At 37.9% G+C, this 27,976-nt stretch overlaps 4 protein-coding genes across 9 annotated transcripts; 1 reads left to right on the top strand and 3 right to left on the bottom strand.

Moving 5' to 3' along the window:
• Positions 1–84: 84 nt before the first annotated feature.
• LOC137961913 (COP1-interactive protein 1-like) lies at positions 85–9,219 on the bottom strand. 5 transcript variants are annotated; one of them, XM_068808549.1, is made up of 4 exons: positions 9,076–9,219; positions 8,478–8,622; positions 4,290–4,455; positions 85–3,689 (listed from the first exon to the last, which is right to left on the bottom strand). In XM_068808549.1, exons 3-4 carry the CDS (start codon positions 4,381–4,383, stop codon positions 211–213), a joined length of 3,573 nt encoding a protein of 1,190 aa, XP_068664650.1. In that variant the 5' UTR covers positions 4,384–4,455; positions 8,478–8,622; positions 9,076–9,219; the 3' UTR covers positions 85–210. The 5 variants fall into 5 exon arrangements, with proteins under 5 accessions (XP_068664650.1, XP_068664649.1, XP_068664648.1 ...); XM_068808548.1 differs by having other exon boundaries at positions 4,290–4,470; XM_068808547.1 differs by having other exon boundaries at positions 8,447–8,622.
• Positions 9,220–9,970: 751 nt separating this feature from the next.
• Positions 9,971–16,293, top strand: LOC137961914 (mitochondrial carrier protein MTM1-like). Of its 2 annotated transcripts, none has more exons than XM_068808551.1 (11): positions 9,971–10,213; positions 10,365–10,626; positions 11,105–11,194; positions 11,844–11,972; positions 12,451–12,510; positions 14,233–14,403; positions 14,584–14,680; positions 15,008–15,099; positions 15,205–15,354; positions 15,461–15,516; positions 15,670–16,293. In XM_068808551.1, the coding sequence occupies exons 2-11, from the start codon at positions 10,372–10,374 to the stop codon at positions 15,800–15,802; spliced, it is 1,233 nt and encodes a 410-aa protein (XP_068664652.1). In that variant the 5' UTR covers positions 9,971–10,213; positions 10,365–10,371; the 3' UTR covers positions 15,803–16,293. The 2 variants fall into 2 exon arrangements, with proteins under 2 accessions (XP_068664652.1, XP_068664653.1); XM_068808552.1 differs by having other exon boundaries at positions 14,284–14,403.
• A 1,107-nt stretch (positions 16,294–17,400) lies between these two features.
• On the bottom strand, positions 17,401–19,117 carry LOC137962363 (arabinogalactan protein 41-like). The gene is made up of 2 exons (XM_068809186.1): positions 18,810–19,117; positions 17,401–17,856 (listed from the first exon to the last, which is right to left on the bottom strand). Exons 1-2 carry the CDS (start codon positions 18,925–18,927, stop codon positions 17,750–17,752), a joined length of 225 nt encoding a protein of 74 aa, XP_068665287.1. The 5' UTR covers positions 18,928–19,117; the 3' UTR covers positions 17,401–17,749.
• Positions 19,118–20,402: 1,285 nt separating this feature from the next.
• On the bottom strand, positions 20,403–27,920 carry LOC137962293 (tubulin gamma-1 chain). The gene is made up of 11 exons (XM_068809075.1): positions 27,674–27,920; positions 27,044–27,244; positions 25,868–25,979; positions 24,792–25,192; positions 23,269–23,322; positions 23,080–23,184; positions 21,288–21,362; positions 21,139–21,183; positions 20,894–21,022; positions 20,671–20,775; positions 20,403–20,585 (listed from the first exon to the last, which is right to left on the bottom strand). Exons 1-11 carry the CDS (start codon positions 27,800–27,802, stop codon positions 20,517–20,519), a joined length of 1,425 nt encoding a protein of 474 aa, XP_068665176.1. The 5' UTR covers positions 27,803–27,920; the 3' UTR covers positions 20,403–20,516.
• Positions 27,921–27,976: the final 56 nt, after the last annotated feature.

Genomic DNA, 27,976 nt, shown 5'->3' on the forward strand with positions numbered 1-27,976 from the left:
CCAACCAGTCGGGTCTTACAATAACTTTTGGTCCTTTTCTTATGAAGCAAACTCTACGTTGACTGTTAAGTTCTCACGGTAAGCTAACATTTAACTGAACCCACACAAAGCATTGCCTTATTGAGAAAAAATGAACAAATTAGGTACATAAGTGAAACAGGAATTGCACAAAATAACCACAACACTGAAGAAACGAATGATGTCTGTCCACTATTTAGTCCTCTTAAGCAATGCCAGAAGTGTTTCCCTGAGGCGATCATTTTCTTCTCGGCGGTATTCCATCCAGAAGCATAATTGTCTTATGGCCTCCCTTTTCTCTTCATTCCTGTTCACCATCTCCTCTTCCTTCTCCTTCACTCTATTCTCCAATTCTCCCGTCTTCTTTTGGTATACGGCAACAGTTTCCATTAGCTTCTGCTTGTCTTTCTCCCAGTTGATGGCCTTTTTTTCTGAAACCTCAAGCTTCCCTTGTAACAACGTTGCCACTTCTTCTGCATCCTTCAGCCTTTTTGCTAGACTTTGAATCTTTGCCTTCAGTCCAAGCTTCTCGCTAGTTGTTCCTGATACCCATGTCCTCATAATGTCAAGTTCTATGATATAATTTGATAAGCGAGCATCCACATGAGCATGATTTTCTTCAAATTTTTGAACTGTCACTTCCAGATTGTCAACTCCTACACGTACGGCTTGCAATGCAGTTTTTGTCATTTGTCCAATCTGATTCCGTTCATTTTCTAAAAGACTAACTTTTTGGGACAGTTTCATAATTTGGTCATCAAGCAACCTGTGCCCTTCATGCAGCTGCATTTCTTGCTTACGGTACTTCTCTTCCTTCTTTTCAAATTCAGATTCAGTGATCTTGAGCTTCTGATTTGACAGCCGGAGCTGGACTTCAATATTCTGGGCAATCTCTGATAACTTTGCAATTTCTTCCTTTTGTTCTCCTTCTATTTTCTGCATCATTCCGATTTTCTCATCTTTCAGTCCTAGGATTTCCTTATGTCTTTCCTCCAGCACATTTATATCTAGTTTCAAATTTCTGATGTTGTCAGCAGATTCTTCAATTTCCTTCCTCTGTTTGTCAATAACAAGTTCTAGACTTTGAATCTCACTAGCCATCTCTGCAATCTTCAATTCCACAATCATAACCTGATTGCTTGACTCTGTCAACTGCTTTTTTGTTTGATTAAGTTCCGCAATTAGGTTGTTTGAATATTCTTCATGCTCCTTCAGCATGTTTTCATGATTTGACTTAACGATATCAAGCTCCTGGTCCGTGCTTTCTCTCTGAATCTGGAGTTCAGAGGCTTCACTTCTCACTCTTTCAAGCTGCTCTCCCAATCCCATTGTTTGGGCATGTAAAGAGCCCATCTCCAGAGTCATTTCATTCACTTGTTTTCTTAATGACACATTTTCCTCTTCCATTACTTCAATCCTCCTTTCAGCTTCTTCAAGCTTACCATGTGACTCAATGAGATCCGTGTTGAGGGCACGTAGTGAGTCCATTTCAAGAGTAAGGTTGTCTACTTGCTTTCTTAGTGCCATGTTCTCCTCCTCCATTTCTCCAATTCTTTGTTCAGCCTTTTCAAGCTTACCCTGTGACACCAGGAGATCAAATTCAACTTGTTTATGGTTTATAGTTAATTGATTCAGCTCTTCCTTCAAAAACTGGAGTTCTGAGACTTCACTTCCCATTGTTCCAAGCTGCTCTTCCAATACCATGATCTGTGCGCGCAGTGTGTCCTTCTCCAGCGTAATGTCATCTACCTGCTTTCTGAACAGCATGTTCTCCTCTTCTATTTTCCCAAGTTTCTGTTCAGATTTTACAAGCTTATCATGTGACTCCTGGAGATCAGACTGTACTTGATTATGTTTATCAGTTAATTGATTCAGCTTTTCCTTCAGAATCAGGAGGTCAGAGGCTTCTCTTCTCACTCTTTCAAGCTGCTCTTCCAGTACATTGTTCTGGGCACGTAGTGAGTCCATTGCATGTGTCATCTCATTTACCTGCTTTCTTAGAAATATGTTCTCCTCTTCCACTTCTCCAATTTTCTGTTCAGCTTTGCCAAGCTTCTCATGTGACTCTTGGAGATTAGATTCAACTTTCTTATGATTTTCATTTGATTGGTTCAGCTTTTCCTTCAGAATCTGGAGTTCTGAGGCTTCACTTTTCATTTTTTCAAGTTGCTGTTCTAATTTCATATTATGGGCATGGAACACACCCATCTCGAGGGTCATTTCATCCATCTGCTTTCTTAGCAAAATATTTTCCTCTTCCATTTCTCTAATCTTCAGTTCAGCTTTTCCAAGCTTATCATATGACTCCTGGAGATCAGATTCAACTTGCTTGTGATTCTCATTTAATTGAATAACAAAGTTTGTGCTCTCTTTGCATGATCTTTCCAAACTAGAAATCTGACCTAATAACTGCAGTTTAAGATTTTCATGTTGAAAAAGCTTATCAGAAGTTTCATTCTTCTCACTTTCCATCTGTTCTTCCAGCTCCTTTTTCTGAGAGGACAGCATATCCAGCTTTAATTGCAGCTCCTCTATCTCAGAAGTCAGATCATCTACTTTAGCAGAGGCCTCCATCTTGACATCTTCCAGCTCTTTGGAAAGAGAAGTGCTCTTCTGCCCACCTTCTTCAAGTCTTTTCTCCAAATCCAGAACTTGATCTTGCAAATTGGTTTCTTGTTGCTGAAGAATAGAAGTTAAAGCTGTTAGCCTCTTGATTTCAGTTTCTTGTTCACCGAAATTCTTATTAGATAGCTCCAACCTCTCCAAAAGTTCTGTATTTTCTGACATTAGTTTGGCTTTATGCTCTTCCGCACCTTGGATGATTTTGTTTAGGTCAATCAAATCTTGGTGAGCCTTTTCCAGCTCATGCTTCACATCAGAATTTTCAGCCTGCAGCTTGGAGTTTTCAAGGTTTAGTCTCTCCATTTCACCTTTTAGTTCCTGTACAATTTTCTGTGTTTCCTCTTTATTAACGTCTAATCTTTTTATTTCATCTCTTAGTTCCTCAATAATTTTTTCCACCTCTTTCAACTTGCTTTGAGCAGCAAGATTTTCAGAAGTCAAAGCATCCTTCTCGGCTTTTGTAGTTGACAGTATCACTTTCAAATCGTCCACTTTGCCGATGAGCTGTGTATTATGGTCTTTCAGCAATTTCATATCAGCTTTAAATTCTTCTAGGGTTTTCTCCAGTTCTTGAGCCTTGTTCAAGGAAACAGACCTTTCCAGATTAAGATCTTCAATCTCAGCCTTCAGCAATTGAACTTCACTCCTAAGCCCTTCCATGATTTTATCTGCATCTTGTAGATTGCTCAGTAAATCAGCTTCTTTTTTACCTAAAGCTTCCAAATCTTGCTTCATATTTTTATTTTCCGCTTCCAAAGACTGGAATTCTGGGGAAGAAGAATTTCGTTTCCCAGCTTTTGTTTTTCTGTTTTTACCCTCTTCTGAGTCTGAGTCTGAGCTAGAGCTAGATGAAGAGCTCCCATCCGTTTTGCCTCTACTGTCAACTCTTGTCTTTAGTTCTTCGGTCAGATTATTGTATCGTTCATGAAGGACTTTGTAGTATTCATAGAAATCTTCAATAAGGGGGCCAATTTCTGACCGCTCATCAGAACCACCTTCCTTTTCTTCATTGAGCAAGTTCAGTATCTTCTTCATGTTACTCTCAATTGCTGTTATGACAAAGATCCCTGTAATTACTGACTGACTATACAGAAAGCACTTCAATTTCAAGCAATCTTTCATGTTTAGCAGAAAAAGCAATCAAGAACTTCCAGATGTTAATATCAGGAAGGGACTGTGAATATGTAAAATAATTACTAAGAAGAATGCAAACTTATAATACTCTGAAACACTTCTCAAAATTATTCACCACAAACATTTCGTCAAAATAAAAAGGATTATATTATGTTAAATTTTTATTTTTTGAAGCTTTGCAACATTTCTAAATGAGAAAAGAAACAATTTTAACTTCAGCAATGGAACTCGTAGTTCCTTCCACTCTTTAGCATCAAAATGAATACCAGCAACTTATTACAAACCAAAAATGTGAGAATATTTAGCAATTTTCTTAAAAAGAAGGTAGATTTCATTAACATCACGTTTCCTATAAAATAAGCATCATTTTTACAAGGACTCCTATAAGGATCATAGATAAGCAAAGAAAATTATTATGATTTTTGTTTCATAAAATAACTACCAAAATTTCTTTTATTTTGAACACCTCGGGAAATCTACCACAGACAAAATGATTATTGAAGTTTAAACCTCACCTTTCTTGTGCTCTTCCAGCCAGACTGAGTCATCAGAATTGACATGATCTACTAAAATGGACGCAAGGAACCCACGAAGCCTGTGTTTCTTCATTCTTGCTGCTGTAGCTCAAACCTCACCTTGAGCAGAAAGAGGCTAATCTCCTCAAGTGCAAATTCATTGAATCTGGAAAACAAAAATCTATACACACTCACACATGTTTACTGATTTCTATATAACAAAGTAAGAAAAGAGCAAAGACGCACACCAAAAACTCCTCAAAATTTCTTTTTCTTTTTATCCTACTTCTATGAGTAACAAGGGACAGCCTTGTAGTAGCTATTCCATACAGAAAAGAAATGAATAAACTCTGGAGAAAATTCTGTATAGAGATTTAGGACTTAAGATATGTGAGAAATTGAAATAATCGTCAACAAAAATGACAAAGTTGAAATTTCAATGACTGAATAAAAAAAGATAGATTATTTAGATATGCAGGTGTTCTTTTAGACAGGCTTAAAAGGCAAAGGAAGAGTGTTGTTGCATCAGCGTCGGTAATTCCACTGAATTTTTAAAATTTGTCTGTGCTTCTCTAATTATGATCAACAAAAAAACAACAAACAGTTACAATAATATTGCTGGAACAACTGAAACTATGTGAAGTGATAGAATTCATGTCATTATGTACGAGGGGATTAAGAGTGTAACAAGCTCCTTATAAACCCCTATTGTGAGGAGACATCATTTAAAGCTTATTTCAGTGTTATTAAAATTATATCTGTCTTTTATTTAAGCAGTATACGATATACAAAAGAAATAGCCTGTTTGTCATAAAGAGAATCTTCTAAGTTAAAAGCAGAATGAAAGTTACCTTGGCTTTTTATAAAACATAGACTACTTTATGACACAGTAAGAACCCAAAGGAATGCAGGTTCAAGAAACTAGACTAAACTTTACTGAATTTTCTAAAGCAGATAAAGCCAACTCAACTAGCTTTTGTAGAATGAATCAGGAAATTTCACTGGGAATTCACCTTGACTCCTCATACTAACTGATGGATCTATTGATATTAGAGCATTTTAACTGTACATGATTTTAAATATTAAACTTCTCGTATCAAAGTTGATCACAGGGAGATATTCATGACTTTGGAATAGAAGGGTATCCGACCTATTTCAAATAGAGACCATAATGTTTCCAGTAAATACCCAAACTTTTAAAAAACATCCACAACGATTACAAATTTGAAAAGCTTATCACTCATCAATCGAAAAGGCAGAAAGAACGAAAGCGTAGGAGTCATTTGCAAGTAATCTTCGGTCGCTTACTTTTTTGGAATCTTGATTAGAAAGGCTAAGAAACAACGTTTAGCTTCAACCAACGGTGAATGTCGGAAACATTAAATTCATTTTGATGATTATAATTAAAAAAGAGCAAACGCTTTCTGGAGTAGCTAACATACGCACTTGGCAAGATCTTTTATCTAACGCCACCTACCGTACTGCATAACCGCCAGTAAGATTCAAGAATGACAACTGACAGCTTGAGCATGAGAAGAATAAGTTGTAACTAAAAACAAGAAAGACAAAAGAAAGAAATATTGGCGTGAGATTCTACATAGGAGGACTTCTTCCTCCATCACACTGTCTTCCAGATTCATAAAAACAGAGGAAGAAGTCCTCCATAACAATAGTTTCAGAGATGATCCGAGAGACCGGTTAAAATCACCTTTCAATCCTTTCATAAGATGATCCAAACTCAGTTCTCCGCCAACATTCGAATTCTTCAATCTGAAAATGGTGGAGATTATGTGAATCATTAGTTCCGTGATTATTTCCATCACCATGGACTGATTCATGAAACCTCATGCCCCCAAACTCCTCAACAAAATGGTATTGCGGAGAAGAAAAATCGCCACATTCTTGAAACATCTCAGGATCTTTTACTTGGGGCCCAAATGCCTAGCCATCATTGGCCTAATGCTGTTACTACGGCTGTCCACCTCATTAACTGCATGCTTTCCAAAATTCTTGAGTTTAAGACTCCCCTTTAGGCCCTGTCAAACTATATTTCATTACCCTTTGTGCTGATTCTCCCTCCTCGAATTTTTGGTTGTGTTATGTTCGTTAATCTCCACAAAAACCAGCACTCGAAGCTTGATCTGTGTTATTCGGTGTCTGTTTTTGGATACAGTCAATCAATACGATCCAACTACTCGGCCCACATATGTAACTATGATATCACGTTCTTTGAATTTGAAACTTTCTACTCGTCCGCTACATCCAATTCTTCTCTTCAAGGGGAGACACGAGAAGAAGAACTGAATTGGATGACATTTGACTGGTTCAAGGACACTGATATAGCGACCACTGTGGAACCAGATCCAGAGAAAACATCCTCAGAAATTGATGAAGCAGTACTTCTCTTCCCCTCAGTATCCAGCGACCCATCTCCTAAGAATATCATTGAGGTAAGTAATCTTGTCACACCTCAAAATTCTAATGATATGGCTACTCCTATTAGCTATGAATTACCTATCAGACGCAATCGGGGTAAACCACCGAACAGATATTCCCCTGAAGTGAAGGGAAAAAATCAAAATATCTTATTGCCAATTATGTGTCTACAAAAGAACTGTTTGAACCCCTCAAGAAGTTTGTAAATGAACTCTCCTCACACCATGTTCCCACAAGTGTTGGTGAAACTCTGAAAGACACCAGGTGGGATCATACCATGAAGGAAGAAATGGAGGTATTAATGAAAAATGAGACCTGGAGTCTTATTCCTTTACTTGAAAATAAAAAAACAATGGGGTGTAAATGGGTATTCCCCATCAAATACAAATCCGATGAAGCAGTTGAACGGTACAAGGCAAGGCTAGTAGCAAAAGGATATACACAGACATATGGAGTGGATTATCAAGAAACATTCTCACTGGTGGCCAAATTGAATATTGTTAGAGTTTTGTTATCTCTTGCAGCTAATCTTGATCGGCCACTGCACCAATTTGACGTTAAAAATATTTTTTTCTAAGGAGATCTTGAAGAAGAAATCTACATGGATGTTCCTCCAGGATATATAGCAAATCTTGAAGCAAGGACATTGTACAAACTCCAGCAAACTCTATATGGCTTGAAGCAATCTCCTAGAGCATAGTTTGGGAGATTGAGTTTGGCAATGCGGAAATATGGTTTTAAACAAAACAACTCAGATCATACGTTATTCTTAAAGCATCGACGAGGTAAAGTAATAGCTTTGACCGTGAAAGTAGATGATACGATCATTACAAGAGATGATTCAGAAGAAATAGCAAGACTTCAAGAGCAATTGGCAACATAATTTGAGATGAAAAATCTGGGAGGTCTCAAATATGTTCTGGAAATCAAAGTTGCTAGGTCCAAACAAGGCATATTCTTTTCCCAACGAAAATATATCCTAAATCTATTATCAAAAATTGGACTATTGGAATGTAAACCTGCAGATACCCTAATAATCCCAAATCACAAGTTTAGAGAATATCTAGACCAAGTGCTAACAAACAAAGGAAGATACCAGAGATTGGTTGAAAAACCTAATTATTTCTCCCATACACGACCTAATATCGCCTATGCAGTAAGTGTAGTAAACCAATGCATGCATTGTCCAAGTGAAGATCATATGAATGTTGTGAATCAAATTATTCGATACTTAAAGTCCTCCCCTGGGAAAGGACTCGTGTTCTCAAGAAACCATCACCTAAAGGTTGAAGATTATACAAATGCTGACTGGGCAGGAAATATTTCAGATAGAAGATCCATCTTAGGCTATTTTACGTTTTTTGGAGGGATCCTAGTTACGAGAAGTAAGAAACAAAAAGTGGTAACGTTATCAAGTGTTGAAGCTGAGTTTCGTGGGATGGCTAAGGATCTTTACGAGCTTCTCTGGCTTCGGATATTATTAACCGAAATTAGCTTTAGCCCAAACTGTGAGATGGACTTATTCTGCGATAACAAGGCGGCTATTGATATTTCACATAACCCGGTTCAGCATGATTGGACTAAACATGTGGAAGTAGATCAACACTTCATCAAATAAAACTTTGAGGCAAAGATAATTAGATTTTCTTTTGTTAAATCTGAAGACCAGTTGGCAGACATACTAACAAAAGCAGTATACAGTAAGAACTCCTACAACTCACTTGGCAAATTGGGCATTAGAGCTATACGCACCAACTTGAGGGGGACTGTTGGCATGAAATCGTCCAGAGGAGGACTCCTTCTTCCATCAAACTGTCTTCCATATCCGTAAAAACAGAGGAAGAAGTCCTCCTTAACAACAACTTCGGAGATGATCCGAGAGACCGATTAAAATCACCTGTAAATCTTTGTATATAAATATGGATGTACTTGTATGAAATAAATGAAAAAGAAAGAAGAAAGAAAACTTACAATAAACTCAAAACAAAAGAAATGGTGTTTGACTGGCAGAAGAACCGGAAAATTCAAAAGAAAAAAGAACGAGAGAAGCACACCGAAGGTAGAAGAGCAATTGATGGTCATAACAAAAGCAAACTCCCAAAAAAGTACTTGCCGGTCCTTTGTTTCGAAATTTCAGCTTTGATCAAGCATAAATCAAATCAAGAGAAAACAACAAAGGATACAAATAAAAAGATAAGACCAAACTAAAGCAAACAAAAAGAAAGCTGAAAAGCTAAACTCCCTTCTCATGTATGGAGAAAGATCAGCTGTCCCTAAAATGAAAGCCGAGCAAAATTATCAGAAAAACATCAGCGCTTAGAGAGAGAGAGAGCGAGAGAAAGGAACTAACCTGGCGCGTCTCTCTTTCGTCCCCTTCTTCTTCGCGTCCTGGAATTGTAGAGAGACTAAGATGTCGGAATTCCGGCTACGAAATGCTCTTTCTCTCTTCTTCTTTCATGGAAGAGGATCGCATAATCGATATTCGAAACGGTAAAAGTGGGAGCACCAGAGAGTGTAAGACAGAGGTTTTAAACTGCGGTACAGAAGCAAAACGAAAGACAGATAATAGCACCTTTCTTTTTCCTCACTAAGCATCAAGCGGGACCCACGACGACCTGTACCTGACATTTCCCTGGCGCGGAAGCGGCCGCGGGATGGAATCTTTGGAGTACCTATGAGGATAATGCCCCTCTTTCATTACATTATTACAATAATACCACTAATCGATCTTCTGCCTGTTTTTGACGACCTTTGCATGAAGCATGAAGCATGAAGCATGAAGCATGGAGCATGTGGCATGTGCATACACCTGGGATACCCGTATTTTTAGCGTGTCAGCATGAATCCGTCAGATCTATTTTCTCTTAAAATATTTTAGAATTTTATCGATTTTTCTTTATTAGAGAAAAATTGAGCCTACTTAAAAACGCTCTATTTAAACTAACTATAATGTATTTAAATTGTTTAAATAATTATTTTTGTATTTCTTTAAAATGTTAGATTCTCAGATAAACTATTTTAATTTTAATATTTGTAGTAATGTCAAAATTACGATCGGTAATCAAACTCGAAGCGAGCCAATGTTGCACGCGTGTGGAGTGGGGTTAACTGACTAGGGTTCGCCAAATGCGCCCTGGTTTTACTCATGACCGTTGATGTGTCTCTAAGCTCTCCTACTCGCTAATTTGCTTTCCCTCCATAAATTGAGGAAGCGTCGAAGCGAGCCGGATCCACGTCACCTGTCTTCTCTTTCTTTCTCTGCTTTTACAGATGTTTGCGTGGTGCCCCAAATTCAACCACAGGGCACCACGAGTCATCCCCGCATCTCCCATGCACAACCGAAACTCCTAGAACTATTTTGAGAGACATTTTTTATTTATAGAATCAGGTTACTTCCCTCTGTTCTCTCTCTCCCTTCCAACCAGGAAGTCTTGAACTCTTTTGATCGAGAAGAAAAGAGGACCTTTTCGGCTTCTTTGTATTGTCAGGTTACTTCCGGAGTCCAATCTTTTTTCCTTGTTTCTTCAAAAGTCTGTTCCCGTCTTTTCCTTCTGTATGGTTTGTGCTTTACTTTCCTCATAATATACGATACTTGGCGCTTCATTCTTATGTTTGGGATTTCTGTTTGCTGATTTGCAGGAACGGGATGGTATGTTCCAAGCATACCGTACCTTCATGGTTGAGCGCCGCATCTAGGGTCGATTTCGACGGTGGAACGTCATCGAATGCAACTATGTCGGAGGCGACTGTGTACTCCGCCGACGGTAGAGAATCTTTCTCTTCTTCTTCTCACCATAAATCTCTCTCGGATTTCAATATGGGATACGGACAGCGTGCCTTCTCTGCTGCTGGGGCCGCTGTTGTATCGGCCATTCTCGTTAACCCCCTCGATGTTGCAAAGGTACCTCCCTTCTTTCTCTACTTCTAGCCCATTCTCTGCGTTTGTATGTCTACTTTTTTCGGTGTAGGCGTATGAGGAGACCTAATTGTTATTTCTAATAATTATGGAATTGTCTCTGTTGTTTACGTCGGCTATTCTGATTACTACCCGAAGCATCATTATCCCGGAAACAGTCAAATTCCTCAGCTTCATTTATGTATTACATTGATCTGTTTCTAAAGAAACTGGCGGTTCGTTCATCAGTTCGTTTCACAAGTCTCTCGCGTGAAATGGCTAATGATCATTCAGCAGGGGGATGTATTTTCAAATTCTCTTGGTGTGTTACCTTTCCCATTATTTTGGCAGCTGCATCTTTAGGAACTTGTTGATTCCTTCTTTAGGTCTTCTTTCGCTGCTTCAAAAGTTTGCCTTAATTAGGTGCTAATTGGTTTTTTCACTATCAATAGGTGCCACTTATTTTCTTTTCTTTTTTTTCCAGACGAGATTGCAAGCACAGGCAGCTGGGGTTCCTTATTCACATCCACAGCATCATATCAGTGAGCGCATGGCAGCTCTTGGTCCAAACACGGTATGCTGAATTTCTTCTGTTCATTTGATATCCAATTCTATATGTATCTATGAGAATTTTATTTCCAGGGTGGAAGGTCTGTGAAAAGGGATGTGAGCAGGAGTCTTATGATTACTGCTTTTCTTATACAAGGATAGTCTATCACAGAATTGTGGCTTTTTAATTGTCAAAGAGGATAGATAAAAACTCTCTTTGCTGTCACCTTGGTGTTCTAGAATCTGATTTAGAGTTTCTGTAAATGATTTCAATTCCCTAACTCTTACATTGATACGTTTGGGATTCTCCCTCCTTTTTATTGAACATTGTGTATACACACAACTTTGTACCTGATTTGGCAGTGAGACCTTGAACTCAATTCCTCACGTTATGAAGCCCCGGAGTGGCCATTGTGTCTAAGTCTCTTTTAGGATTAACTATGTAATTTCTAGACATTGGCAAATTTTCTCTTGAACATTGTTTCTGGCATGGTGGTGAGGCCTTGAACTCAATTCCTCATATTAAGAAACCCCAGAGTGGGCATTTTGCTGAAGGCTCTTTTAGAATAAACATATAACTATGTAGTTACTTGTCAGTGGCTAATTTTCTCTTGGGTATTATCGACATGTCATAATGCTTGATATAATTACTTTCAAATGTTTTATTGATTCAGATGTTTCCGGAATACAGATGTTCTTCATCATGTACAAGAGGTGGAATTCTTGGTACTGGACCCTTTTGCACCCCTGATTGTTTTCGGTACAAAGGGACTATGGATGTCTTCTACAAAATAGTTACGCAGGTTGGTTATGCAATGATGTGATACTTCTTGCTACAATGAACATACAGAACTTAAAGATGTATATAAAACCTTGTCCAAGAACTAGCAGATTAATTTTCGAGATAATTTGGTCAAGCAAATCTTATCATTGGCACTTCAAATTTTATTTCTCTGTCTAAAACTAAAAATAAAAAATAAATAAAAAAATCTTAAGGTTTGAACTGGTAATATGGTCTGTTCTGTCATTGTTTTGATGAACTGACCAATCCATTGTCATAATGGTGATCCTAGTTAATACTCTTCTCACCAAGTTTAAACAAAGTCTTTTTATGGCTGAGCATCTATGATCTCCAAAGTGCCAAAACAAGTTTGTACTGACAGGGAAACAAGTCCATACTGACAGGGAATGATGGTCACTGTTACTAGTATTAAACTGATCATTTAGTTATGGTTTTTTAGAATTTTCTGAGCATTCATCTAATGGATCAATTCATTACAGGAAGGATTTTCTAGATTGTGGAGAGGGACCAATGCAGGATTAGCACTAGCAGTACCAACTGTAAGTTATTGTTTTTCCAACCATTTTCTACTGTCGTGTACACCTTGGTCATACTATCTTGATCACTTATAATTTGAGAAATATTTGTGGATGAGACTTGTCTGCTGATAGCACTTATTTATAGGACTAGACATACTGTATTAACTTGTTAAGCAATGATGAGTTACAACATGAATACATTCTTAAAAAAGAGTTACAACCTGAATCTATCTTCACTTGTTTTATCTTGTGCAAACACTTCAGAACTTAACTCTCTCCCTCATAACATAATGTTTTAGGGTTTTTTAGTTACCAATTATGGATAATATGTATCTACTACATGTAATTATGGAAGTAGGCTGTGAAAAAGATTTTAAGTTCTGTTTTATCTGAGGAGATTACATAGCTTATTTATTTTGGGAAGACAACTAAAGAGCGCAATGGACATGGGAGGTCTTGGGTTCAATTCTCACCAGGAATTGGGTTGTTGTGTGTGTTTATGCAGTGATTGTTAGAAAAAACTTATGCGGTAGTTATTGAAAAAAGTGCATGATTAGAAAAATTATGCAGTGATTATTAGAAAAAATTACGAATGTGATTATAGAAAAGAAGTTCTTAGACCTATTCAAAACACTAAAACATTTCTTTGCTTCTTTTTTATCAAAAACCTTCTTCGGTCAGGGTATAATTCCATGCTCTTGCCTAAATATTTTTTTAGTCCCATAGACAACTCTATGAGCTATTTAGAAATTTTAATAGAACATACTCCTGTGAGCTGTAGCATTATTTCAGGGTGTTTGGGAAATAATATGCTCGACTGACCATTTAATGAGAATAAAATACTGACTCTTTATATTAGGGGTGTATTTCTACCTGCTGTATAGATTAGTTTCTTTGGTTTTTATATATTTATGTCTTGTCTAGAATACAGAAAACAACTGATTTGAGATGTGGTTAAATAAGCATTAAAAACATTTATAGCCACTTGGGTGTCAGTCCCGCCATATATCACTTCTATTGAATAAATATAATATTTACTTTATTGTTTTGAAATCTTCAAAGTTGGATCTTTTTGCTAATATCAGGGCTCATATACATTTTGTTAAGTTGGGTCCAAGGCCTATCCCAAAATGACTAGCCATCTTAGGAAACCTCTTTCCCAACTAATAAACTCAAGATCTTTGTACTCACTAATCCATGTGGGACTATTCTTTAACACTCCCCCCACGTGTAGATCCTCTTTTCGTAGCTATACAGGTGGATAATTTAAGAGTAGGCAATTTAGGTGTAGGGCCTCTTTTGTAGCTCTACAAGTGGATAGTTTAGGTGTAAGCCCCCTTTTTGTGGCTCTACAAGTAGATAGTTTAGGTGTAGGTCCACATATGAGTACCTACTCTGATACCATGTTAAATTGGGTCCAAGGCCTATCCCAAAATGACTAGCCACCTTAGGAAACTTCTTTCCCAACTAATAAACTTAAGATCTTTGTCATCATTAATCCATGTGGGACTATTCCTTAACACATTTTTTTAGATATGGACTTTGTTTGTCAATGATTTACTAAGGCCCGAGGGCCAAAGAAACAAACTACAACAAAGCTAAGCCATAGGCCTTTTAGCAATGAAAGATTACTCTCAACAAGAGTGCAACATCAAATATGGACTTAATTTATCAAACTTCTCTATGCTTTAAAATTGATATGTTGACTGATGGGTAAACTACTCTCTCCAATTTTTAAATCAGGTTGGTATATACTTACCTTGCTATGACATCTTCCGAAATTGGATGGAACAGTTTACAACCCAAAATGCTCCATATCTGACTCCGTATGTTCCCTTAGTTGCTGGTTCAGTGGCACGCTCATTAGCTTGCATTACTTGTTCTCCAATTGAGCTTGCCAGGACACGTATGCAGGTATATTCCTTATTTCTTGTAGCATTGAATTCTAATCATTTGCATCATCTTCTAATTTGCTCTTTTTTCTAAGATTTGAGCAAAGCCTTCTTTGATGTCCTATCCCTGCCTAATTGTTGCCTTGGGGTTTGGTTGTAATTTTAGTATAAACAAAATTGTGTTCCTGTTCTGTTGAAATAGGCTTATAAAGAATTTCAGAAAGGTGCAAAGCCTCCGGGCATACGGAAGACTTTGCTCGGGGTTCTCTCATCAGTCAGGAATACTAATAACTTGAATGGTAAATGCTCTTTCACTTCTGGATCTTAATTAGCAAGAGGCAGTCTGCTCATGCAATATGAATAAGGTAACATGAGCAAAAAATGTGGTCCTTGTCTCCTCTCCTTGTCTCATGCATCTTCCTAGTGCATTCAGCAATGGGTTATCGAACTGTTACAAACTATTGCTTGATTTGGTGAAGAATTGCTTCAAATTTCTGAGACAGTCCTGAGTCCAAATGTATAGACTCGGTGGAGAAATGACTGGTTGTTTAGTTTTACCACTCTCCCTCTTCCTTGCCTGCCCACCCACTGTGGCTGGGCCATAACTTGGCTGCTTTTCTTTGCAGTCAATAGCTATCGCATTCTATGGACAGGTGTTGGGGCACAACTAGCTCGAGATGTTCCTTTCTCTGCAATTTGCTGGTCAACTCTTGAACCTGTAAGCTTTCAGTGAAAAATGCAACCCTGCTATTACATGTATACAGTATGCTTATGAAATAGTCATTTGTGAGTCTAATTAATTGTAAACTGGATTTTGATACAGATCCGAAGAAAATTACTCGGGTTTGTTGGAGAAGATGCTAATGCAGCTAGTGTTTTGGGTGCAAATTTTTCTGCTGGTTTTGTCGCAGGGAGTCTAGCTGCTGCTGCTACGTGTCCTTTAGATGTTGCCAAAACTCGTAGACAAATAGAGGTTTGTTCTTAATCTCTGGTTTAAAAGTGGAACATGGACCATTGTGATTGTTCTTTGTTTTGTACTTCATTCAAGTCTAATCTGCTATTACTTGGTCTCTCTGAAGGACCCAGCAAGGGCATTGAAGATGACAACTCAACGAACGCTGCTTGAAATTTGGAGGTATGCATGACTTTGGTCTACATTCTGCCATGTCTTTTCTTGTGGAAACTACTGTCAAGAGGTGTCTAAATTCTGACATGTCAGCAGCAGCATGTCAGAAGCTCTAGATGCCTGTTTACTTGGATATCCTGACATGTCTAAACTCTGCTTCAGGGATGGTGGGATGAAGGGACTTTTTACGGGAATTGGTCCACGGGTTGGTCGAGCAGGCCCCTCAGTTGGAATTGTAGTATCGTTTTATGAAGTCGTCAAATATGTTTTACATCAAAGACATATGAGCTCGTGAAGAGGAAAATGATGTCGGAGGATAGTATTACAACGTCATTTCTGTTGAAGGGAAGGGGACGTGGCCTAAAGAAAAGGCAGACTGGATTGGAGCAAGGAAATTTTTTTGGTTTCAAAGAGAGTGGAGCTTGCAAGACGGTCGTCTCGCCTGACTGAGAAGCATCAGAAAGTAAAGCTCGAAGTCTGTTTCTTCCGATTGTGATTTGGCAAGCAGGTGGCTCACCCAATAAATTTGAGAGGGCCGGTAGTGGTAGTCTTTCATGGAGGCGAATAAACTCGTCGTAGCCCTCCTTGAAGGAAATTTTGTAGCAAGTGTCATTATTTGTCTCCAATGGCATTATTTGTTCCCGGGATTATTTATTTCATTGAAAGTACAGCCATCAGAGGGTCCGAAAGAAGGAAAGTTGTCACTTATTTTCTGTCAGGTTCCTGTCACAGTTGACAATTAACATGATTCAATCAATGGACATGGTGCATTTCTTCTCTTTTTCCTCCCGTGCTCTCTTACATCGTAATGCAGCGTAGTAACGTACATTATCTCATGCGTGATTGAAGCCATTTCCCCTCGCACAATTCCGGTGGCCCCTACTTGATACTCTTCCTCAGCCCGCGTCTTTCTAAGAACCAAAACAAAATAAGCACTTCCCTCTTTTAATGTTCCATTTGCCTCGAGTGCTGGATATCTTCTGCTAAAATTACAAAGGGATTAGATAAAGCTAAGGTGTTTATCTGTCATATAGTTGAAGAGGAAGCAGAGTGAGCTAGGGGGTGGATCACTGTACTCATGTTTTCTCTTGCCTCCTCCTGTCTCGGAACTCCCCTCCCGGCTTAATGATTTTTATGGGAGGGAAAAAAAGGAGTTGGACGCTGCCCTTAACCATCCTTTCCCAAATGGGAGAAATTTTTCTTCACATAAAAATAAAGATTATCCTTTATTAATATTATAACTCATTTTAATAAAGATGAAAAAACTTGGTTACTGAGTATAATTAATTAAATCCGACCATAATTTTTTTTACTACCTTTGTTATTAATGGTTAGATCAACCTTCACATAAAAAATAAACCAAGATATATTTTCCAAGTATGTAAATCATTATTCTAAAATAGCCTTCGCCTTCTTTTAAATGGTAGACTTACTTGTGACCAATGAAGCCCAATAAATGGAAGATTGGCCCAAGGAAAAGAAACGAGCACCCAAGAAACAGCCACCAGTGGGTGCACGTCCCAAGCTGATGAGAATTAGAGAAGCTGCAGCTGTTGAAACAGATGATTCTTAGATAAGAACTATTTTTTGTGGGTATTTTGTTTTGGAGATTTTCATTTTTCAATTCAAGGACATCTCAGCCACATGTATGCACTTACCTAGCCCGCAGCGAACAATTTCACATGCACTAGGCCCACTTCCCCTAGAAACATGGTCCAACACATGTGAAACAGCACATGGCAAAATGAGTACAATCATGTCTGTCACATGTCACATGTCACATGTCATGACTGGCAGTAAGTGAAATTTCTTTGTACAGGGGACGCATACAACTCCACGGCTGCACCACTGCTGTATATTTAGCAGAGGGAGGCTAAAGTTTCACAGAATAAATGGCACCATTCAATCACACTCTTGTTATTTGCGATTTACAAGAGATTTTTACACTACGAACTTTGCCAAGAAACTGGCAGATTTCAACGGAAGTAATAAATAGACTGGTTCTGAACAGATCGTTGAACTCAAATAAAAAAAAAAAAAAAAAAAAAAAAATCTGTCATCAAACATCAGCCACGAAAACTTGCAAGAACAGAGTAGGAACTCCAACTAACACAGAGACCTGAAGAAGACCAGACATTGCACAGAACTGAATTAACCTAGCCACAGAATTATGTTACAGCTCCCCCCATCCCACCCCTCTTCTTCATCTCTCTCTTCTCTTCCCCGCATTATTCCCATCAAATTAAAAAAGTCTGTAGGAGGAGGTAGCGTCCATAGGGTGGATAAGGTATGTGAGAACCAAGGCCACCAACATCAGCACATATGCAATCCCTTGATCAATTGATGTCCCTGCGATAGAGGAAACCACCCGAACATATTAATTAATAATAGCAAATCATTGCATAAAGAACAGATTGACACCAGAAATGTTATCAGGAGTATTGATTCGAATCAATAACTTGTCATAACAATGGAAGAAATATGTCCACTGCAAAATCTTAATGGGGGGATAAGCAAACATTGACAAAAGTTCGGTTAAAAGGCCGTTTAAGCAGCGAAGGTACCAATCGTAGCCTGCAGTCTATGGCCAATATATAATATAGGAAGAACACAGCAGAAACACCAAAGAAGTCCGAAAGAAAAGGGGGAACGGTTGAAAAGATCCGAAAGACATAATAGCAAACGCCCATTAATTATAAAAATTCCTTCGATATGCATAACAGGACATCACAACAAAACGTAAATTTGAAGACATGAAAACGGCTCCAAGATAAAACGGAAATGTTCTAATACAAATTAGGCATCAAGAATGCGGAGAAGAAAAAAAGTTGGAAGGCCAAGCAAACTGTCGGTACCATCAAGGAATAGACATCAAACAGACAATAAATCTGTAAACGATACTATGAGAGAATCGCTTTAAGCACGTAACAGACGAATGAAAATAGAGTAAACGAAACCATGACACATCAAGGAAGTGAATGCCAAAAACCAAACATAAACAACGAGAACAATGTATGAATCTACAAATAAACGGAGACAAGAAAGCGGAAAAAACAAATATCCCCTATCAACAGTAGAATAAGAAAGGCATAACCACGGCAAGGCGACACTAACAAATATCACATAAAGAACGCAAATCGAATGAAAACTAAATAAGGCGCAGAAATTTGAAGGTAAAACTCGAAGAGCATAACTTTCTATCAACAACGAGAAAAAGTTAATGCATAGCAGAAAATGGCAATGCCAAAGCGTGGATCTAGAGGAAAAGGAAATAAAAACAAGAACAAGTAAAGCACACAGACCGTCACTCGCCGGAGCAGGAGCCGGAGCCAGGTTCTGCGCCTGAGCCGCAGGCAAAAAGATACTGAAGACGAGTGCAACGACCAGCATGGCTCCAAAAGAAACCCTAGAAATCGCCATTCCAGATAGTGATTTTTCCCGTAAGACGATCCCCTTCACCTCTCTCTCTCTCTCTCTCGGCTTCCCTCCTGTCTCCGCGGCAGAGAAAGAGAAAAAAGGAGAGAATATACGACGAGGAGGCTCCGGAGAGCCGCGGAGGGAGTACAGGGTAAGCCCGAGAACACGCGCAACGATTACTTGAACCAGCCAGAGAGGGTGCCCTACCCGGCAAGGGGACGCGCCTTAATATACACGCGCCAGGGGCTGTAACCGTAGGAACGAGAAAGGGGGAGCGGGACCCACGTCGCATGTGCTTCGGCCAGACTGGCCGGTCAGTTGTCGCCAGCTCGTGCTACCGGATTCGGATTCTTACAGATGGCTTTTCTCCTCTCTTTGTTTGCCGTTGAGGAGTCTTGGCCCCTAATGGATAAAGGCTTTCATCTTATTTTCTAATTTTAAGTTGCTCAAATTAAGGGTTAACAATCATCTCTTCAGTATCCAAAACAAATTAAAATAAGAGGCTTGGACGTTTTAGATCAAATTTACTGGATGGGCAGCCACTCTCGACATTTCGGGTTTCGCTTACCGACGGAAGCTAACAAGTGGCTTTCACGTTTGCCTTTTCTTTTTTCTTTTGCAAGTTCAGCGTCCAAGATGATCCAGCATCGACCACGAACCGTGGCCTAATTTTTTTTTCTATTTACAGCCTGCCCCAGCTTTATTAGGACTCCCAAGTCTGACGCAGCACTGCAAAAGCAGGCAGTTTGTGAATTTGAATGTTTCTTTCTTTTTATATCCGAACATTGTTTAGAAGAGGATCTCTCTCTATGTTTGCGGATTTCAATTGTCACCATCAAATCATAAATTTTAGTTTAATGGCTCCTCATCACTTCGACAATGAGATTTAATGACGTCCAGAGTTAATGAAACAACTTCCGTAACGAACCAACAAATAATGAGTTCTATGGAAGAAGAAAAAACGTATTAATCTATATAACAAAAAATGCCCATCATCAACAGAAACAACAATTCAAGCACCATTTACTCTGCAAAGCTTTTCACTACCTTGATCAGATAGGATTTTGTGACGCTATAAATCCTACTCGAAGTGACATCATTCCTAAGTTCCATTTAGTATGTAATGTTATTTCCTCTTGAAAACTGATCACAGAAATTTCACATTTGCCTGATGACTTTGAAATGCTAACATCTGATGTAGAAGATTGTCCAATCAAAATGATTACTACCCGACTGTATAGGAAAATCTCAAGCATAACCAATTAATTTTAGCCACTCAACTGTGGGGTTCCGATTTATTTAACTGATAGGCGTCAAAAGGGACCCGGAGGAATGCAGCACATCAGTAGCCTCCACATGGTCTCAGATGAGTGACACAAAGATAACAAGGTACGGAAATGCAGCAGGCAAAAGCGTAGACTCCAAATATTTCATGACCTAGAATTACTTTCAACAAATGCTGCTGATATTTGGCGATATAATAAGAACAAAATAAAGACATGCAAATGCGATCTCGTAGACATTTTCAGCTATTTTTAAACAGTAAAAAATCACTTTACATAATTTAATCAATATAAAAATGCGGTTGGTTTTTATAATGCAAGTTTAGGGTCCAAAGTTCCAGTTGCATTGCCTTCAGCAGACATAGCTCCATCTGGATCCTGCATTGAATGCAACAACAGTCAACTTGCAACACAAAAATGCAGCTCAAATGTGAAAGTTGAGCAGCGATAGAAACATACATACCTCCATTCCCCATTTAATGTAATCAGGTGACTCACAAGCCTTGTACTCATCAACCAAACTCTCTATAATCTCTCTAGACTCATCAAACTCAGAAAGATCGTTATCCTGGCAAGATAACCATCCAAAGATACGCATACTGATGGGTTTAATTTGAAAGAACAACAAACACCTTGCCAAACAAGCAATACAAATGCAAAATCGAATTGGAGAGGAGGTAACATACTTCAAACATTGGAAATTTCCGGTAATTGTCCAAAAATGCTTGCTTCTTTCTGAGTTTCTCATACTGGCTCAAGCACTTGCTGAATAGGTGCCGTATGCTAGTGTGGCTTGCAAGCATCAGGCCACTAACCTATTAAACAATGCAGGCAGATGTTTAAAGTCTAATAAATGTACGAGATCCACAATTGAATACCAAGTAAAATGTATCAAATGCCATTTGTATGGGCAAATATGATAAACTCTTACCCTGTGAGCAGTTTGAATGTAAGGAGATTTTCTAGACAACGCAACCTGCCAGAAAATGACACTGTTACTCTCAGAGAAAAAGAGAATCAACAGCAGAAGGAAATTGATCAATCCATGCAATATCTTCTGTTATAATTCCAGAACTAAACCTGTATGCTTGCTGGACCCCACTCAATGAAATTAACAAGCTTTCTTTCACGTATTCTCTGCAAACTTTCATGTACCTGGAAGAGAAACACGTAACGTGTTAGATAGGTATAAAGCATCTTCTGGCTAGCCATTCCAAGATACTTCTATTTGAAAATTATTCAGAGAGCACATGTCAGCATGCTGACATTTCTTGAAAGAATAAAGCCCAAGCAGTTAGCCACATCCAGAGGAAGTATCTAACACATCATCATACACACCTAAAGTTTCCGTCTGTTATGTGCTGCCAATGGTACTAACCAGAAAACAAAATATGTGCATATGCATCCATTTAAAATGTGGTATTGAATAATTAAATTCTTTCTGCAGTCACAAAGAGGTACGTACAATAGAGAGTTATGATTTTTTGGGGGAAATTTTTTTGGCTTTTATTGATTAGTGCCATAGGAAAGAAGTCCCTCACAAGAAGTGAGGGACAAGAAGCCCCCTCAGCTAACAAATCAGAAATACTATTTGCAGCTCTAAGAGTGTGCTGCCAATTAATTTGAAGAGGATCACAGATGTCACTTGTTAGAAAGAGCAAGAGTAAAATTGTAATTTCATTTTAAGCTTGGTGGTGGACTCTCTTCCTAGTAGGAATAAATAGGATAAAAAATTTCTACCTTTTTATAAGCCTAAACAGTGGCTGTTTTATATTTTCTTATGTTTATGGGGAAGAGGGGCATTTCTGTCCTCCAGTATTTTGTCACTTAAGTGATTAATAAAATTGGGTTAAAGGTCATCATTAGGCCACTAAAGCCACTGCTAACAAGAGAGAGAGACAAAGAGATTAAAGGCACACTGGAAATACACAAATATGCCTCATAACAATAAACCACATTCGGAAATAATCTGTTGCACTTTGACCTCTCATCTTTGTCCGAAGCTAGAATTGGACCAAATAAGTAATTAATTATGTTAGTGGGAAAAATCCCACAGAGATAAATATTCAGAAAATCGTTGGTTCATAAGGTTAAGCAACAGACATCTAAAGTAGCTAGTCATTTTTAGGTTAGAAACAGGCTCAATCTTAATGTGGTATTAGAATGGGACGTCTGCTTGGACTTGGGCCTAATTTGTACCCGGTCTGTGTTGTCCACATCTCATACCTGCTATCCATATATGTAGGACGTGAGGGAGAGTGTTGGTGTGAATAGTTGATAAAAGTTAAGAAAAAATTCTGGTTTATAAGGTTGAATGATAGACCTTCCATGTGGTTAGTTATTTTCGGGAGGAATTAGGCTCAATCTTAATAAATAAAAAATAAAATATGAGTGAGAAAAGAAAAAGATATAAAACACTGCTACAAACTAACAGTTGGAAATCGTTGGTCATGGCCATTTTCTGCTAGCAATTGCTAGCAGTAAAGAACTAAATAGAAACCAATGATGACTACATACAAATCCAAGAATGTAAGTATTTTAGATATTTCCTTTTGGACTGTGCTAGAAAAACTGCTCCTACCGGCAGATATACCAGGATAGAAAAGTCATTGAGATGGAATAAATAAGATTTGGGATACATTTTTTTATTTTCTGGGGTGCTTCTACTGTAGGCACTAAACTCATGCCTGTTCAGACTTTTTATTTGCATTTGTTGCCATGGAAAAAAAAGAGCTACCATTAAATGTCTCACTAAAATAAATGGAGCAAAATGATCTCACTGACAATTTGTAAAAATAGGTTCTTCAAATCATGGGATCCCATAAGATGACAGTATACGCAAAACAATCAGAGAGAGCTACTTCCAACTTACCTGAGTAGGATCTACTTCTCCCTGAATGATATTTAATATTGATATGTATTTCCCTTGACTTGCTTCTTTTGTTCGAGCATAGGAAGAAACCATGATGTTCTTTGTCTGCAAAAAAATAAACATCAGAACTATTTTTATATAAGTCATGCAGTGTAAACACACAAATGCTATCAAATTTTATAATCTTGCCTGCAGAAGTCTTCTCATAACATCCAGGACAGTTGTTTTACGGATCACATTAGCCTGCATGAGAAAAAAAGTTTTTCTTAAATAATGGAAAATAATCTACCAGACAAATTAACTAGAGGTTCTCAAGAAGAACAATAATGGGAAATATCACACACCATCAACTACTGAGCAGGAGTTAATAATAACCTGTAAAAGTCCCCAAAGGAAGCCTCAACAAGTAACAGATCAATAAGGAGAAAATGAAAAAATAATCCAGCAGCTCAAAGCAAGGAATGACCAGCCTCTGCATGCTCCACAGTGGTCAAATGCTATCAAGTTCGGAAATCGAGTGATCAACTTATAAGATCATGATTCGGTGTACTAGTAGCCACAACTAATAGTTAAGAAAACTAAGAAAATGACAAAGACCCTGTTTCCGCTTGACATGCTGAGAACAGAATGATGATCCTCTTTCCATTTACACCAAAGATTTAAATATCATCAATGGTTAAAGTTTCCGTTCTGACATAGTTCAGAATGGTTTGATAATGTTGATGAAGACGGACATGTCCAAAACCCAAATTTGACATCTATATGACTTATATCTTTTACGAATCTGACATTCAAAACTAGTAAAAAAGTTTCTAAAACTGCAAAATATTGAATGTATGCATATATTCCTACACCTAGGAGCAAATTGTAGTAAAACAATAAAGAAACCCGCATGATAGAAACCAAAGACCTGCCATAGACGCAATATATGTTTTTGAATCCCCTCACAAACAATAGTTATTGACTAGCTAATTTTGTCAATTGCAAGACCTCAGAGAAAGTTGGCTTCCCTATTGGAATGTATTCTCGATATGTCTCTCCTTAGACTTATTCTTCCAGCCAAGACTAACTTTTCTTCGTTTCCTGTTGCTGTTGATAACATTTTAGTATTGAAAAGCTTTTGATCTCCATGTTTATTTACATAACTCATCACTATATCAGAAAGTACTTATAACACATAACGAGAAACAAGTCATCTCCACTGCATAATTTCCTTCTTACAAATCTGTTTTGGCACCTCATATCAATTAGTATCTCAATGTTAGCACCAATCTGCAGAAAGCAATTCATTAAGAGAACAAGTTGAATATGTCAGCTGTCTCCAAAACAGCATCTACTCCTTGCCTGATGCTTTGTCAGTTCCAACTCATCAATATTGACCCAAAATTTTCTAACCTTTTTATTATTTTTTTTTTTTTTTTTTTGATGTGTGTGTGTGCACAAGCTAGGCAAAATAATTCCAGAATAATATTAACTATAGGTTTCAAGCCCACGCAAAAGAGCGTGGTATCAGGAAGATTGACAGACGGGCAAAAAATCTTTGTCACAACACATATGACAAGTCTTGACAAATGATGGATTAGAATAGAGAAAAAAGAATCATGCAACAGAGCCAACCATAGTCGAGACAATCTTGGACGATGATGATAAGGATGATGATAAGGATGATGATGAGGATGACAAGCTGTATAACAAGATCTGTGACATCTTACCTGACGTTCTACGGTGAGCGGTGTATACCCTGTCATGAGGAAATGGCACCTTGGGGTTGGAATTAGGGAAGCAAGAAGACCCACCAAATCATTGTTCATGTACCCAGGATATCGGAGAGTAGTTGTGCTTGCAGACATCACAGTAGACACCAATGAATTTGTTTGTGCAAAGGTGGGATTAGATAGATGTAGACGTTCCACTGCAATTCTATTTAGTGCAGTATTGTCAAGAACAACAACACAATCTGCATTTAGTGTAAGTCGCTTAAGAGTCAAGAGAGAATTATATGGCTGGACCACAACATCACTTGTCTCCATCTGATTGGGGAAGACACTATATGTCTGAACAAGCTTTTTGCTGTAACGATCATTCAGGGTCTCCAACAAATAGGAACCCATTCCTACATGAAATCAAGGAAAAGTTTAACACATCAAGAATAAAGTGAGTGGAAAAAAAGAGAACAAAATAATGAGAAAAAGGGAATTCAAGAAAATTCATTATCCCTTTCTTCACTATCCACAAATATATTTGTTTTTCCACGTTAGTTGAAACACATAAAATTACTACAGTGAAAATATCATTGAAACTGAGTTACTCTTAACCTTATGAATGGAATAGAGAGGGTTTTCTCCCTCTGACAAAGACAACAAAATGTAACATATTAATGAATAGGATATTCTTCCTTTTTAACAATGAAGAAAAGAAAAATTAGATTTCTTTGTCAAAAGTCTAGAATCAATATGTTCTAAATAGAAAATTTGCTTATACAGGAAGGTTTCTCCATAACCCAGGAGAAGCATGCATACTCTAAGTTCAGCATCAAGAACCCTAAGTAGACTCTTTACATAAAACCATACTTATTGTGTCAGATTGTGTCAGATACCAAAAATGACATTGATAAAAGTTCTATTTCCCAAATGATGAAAGAAAAATCATTAGTCTTCACAATGACTGAAAAATGTGTTACAGCTTTAATTTAGTGGAAAAATGTCTATCCAAACAAAAACAATTATGGTGTATATTTATGAAAAGGGTAAAGGTAAGTAAAAAAACAGTAATAATCCTAAGTAAAAACCTGAGCCTGTCCCTCCAGCTATTGAATGACATAGAACAAAGCCTTCAAGACTATCACTACCATCTGCTTCTCTATCAACCATGTCCATAATATCCTCTTCAACTTTTTGTCCCTGACAAAGAAAATTTAGTTTAGGACAGTTATCCGATCTAGACAAGAAAATATGATGATCAAGAAAAGTGTCAAGGATCCTTTATGTGTATCAAGAGTAATGTTCATGGGTTGATAAATCAATTGTAGTTTAAAATTTCTACCTCTCTCAAATTTAACTGTCCTCTATAGGTCTAACACAAAATAGAGCTTTGTATATTAGTAAAATATGGCCAATTATGCAGAACTCATTTGAAGTGACAGCTTCTCAGTGAGGGAGAATAGCCAGGTTAAAAAGTAGAGGAAAGAACAGTTGTATGCATGTTTAGTGCCACTATTAGAAAGCAACCCACATATCTCTGTTGCCTCATCAGTCAAGAAGTGTCAGTTATTTTCTCACTCACTAACAACCTGAATGACTGCAGTGAAAAAAGGACAATCATGTTTTTTTGTTGAATAGTAGCTGAAAACAGTGTGCACAAACTTGGGGAGCTAAAGAGGCCATCAAAAACATTTAGGCAATTCAAATTTCACAAAAAAAGATTGGGTTAGCTGAATGAATAATGATGCTCTGCACTGAGTATATTCCCTCATTGCATGCTATCGTGAATGATAAGAGGGGTAAACATTTATTGGAAAAGAAGTCTTCAATTAGCTATATTTGTCATGACAGAAGAGTATCTTGTCTAAAAGAAGCAAAATTGGTAAGACTAGAGACATGTCCTAATGGAAAATGAAGTGCATCAATGACTTGAAAATTTTCATACAAGCAGGGTGCTGATAAACAAATTTAGACAAGAATCGAAATGGTAAATGAAAAGGACAAACCAGTTTTTTTTTTTTTTTTTGCCTTCCTCATTTCTGTTGTGAAGATAAAAAAAAGCAATAAAACACTGTTAAACAATGAAGCAGTTGTACATTTGATTACATAGATGAACATTATCTTTTTAAAACAACTGAAACCAATTCTGTTGAGTTGCAGTATTAAAAGAAACATACACAAGGGATTAATCCAAGATATGGCAATTAAACAGACTGGCTTGGTAAGTTTCTGAGATGTAATCAATGAAAGAAAGAGCAGCAAACCTGGTGATACCCACTGGCCCAGTTATTTCCGGCTCCACCTCCATGATCAGAGACAAATATGTTCTCATGATTATACAGATTCCGATATTCACTATTCTGAATACCATTAATAACCCTGGGCTCTAAATCGATAAGCAGAGAGCGGGGAATATAGTGCTGATCATCAGCTTGGTAGAAAAAAACGTCCTTCCGATCACCACCCTGTCGTATGACATTATTAGATCACCCCGAATTGTAATATCTCCGGGCAACAAAAACTTTAGAAACACTATCAATAAATTTCTTCAGTTTGAACACTTTTACAACCTATATTAGTAAGAATCATTAGCCACTAGCAGCAAAGTACCTGTCCCAACAAAAAACGTGAAACTACCGTAACCAGTACGGATATAACGCACGAGAGTTCAATCAGAGTCACAAAGCGATTGAATTAATCTATTCCGATACAACGAGAAATTGATGTCAACAATCTCAGAATACCAGATCGGCCTTAACTCCTGCACTTCTTGTCCGGATTAAAGTCGGAGCGTGTAATACAGGATAACACACAAATAAACGGATGCAACAAAATCAAGAAAGAAAGGAAGACCTACAGCGGCTCTAGTGAAAATCTGAGAGAGAGTTGTGGACCTGAGTGGCAAAATCCTCGAGAATGCCTTCTTTACTGATACCATGTTCGAGGCAGAGCTGCTTCCAGAATTCCATTCCGATCTGATTCCCGCATTGTCCCACCTGAAGAGTGATGATCTCTCGAGGCATTTTGGAGGGGTGTGAGGGTTTCCGCGCGCGGAGAGTGTGAGAGTGTGAGAGAGTGAGAGTGAGAGTGAGAGTGAAGAGAGGAGGGGTTGTCTCTGCGGTTTGGTCGGTGCGTGGGATTTTTGAAAAGACGAGGGAATGCAGTATTTATACAATCCGACGGTAACTGTAGAGGAA

This window comes from Aristolochia californica, unplaced genomic scaffold, assembly GCF_029961685.1.
Source record: "Aristolochia californica isolate CCGP_79_NKW_82.1479 unplaced genomic scaffold, dmAriCali1.0.hap1 SCAF_4, whole genome shotgun sequence".
NCBI classification, from domain to species: domain Eukaryota; kingdom Viridiplantae; phylum Streptophyta; class Magnoliopsida; order Piperales; family Aristolochiaceae; genus Aristolochia; species Aristolochia californica.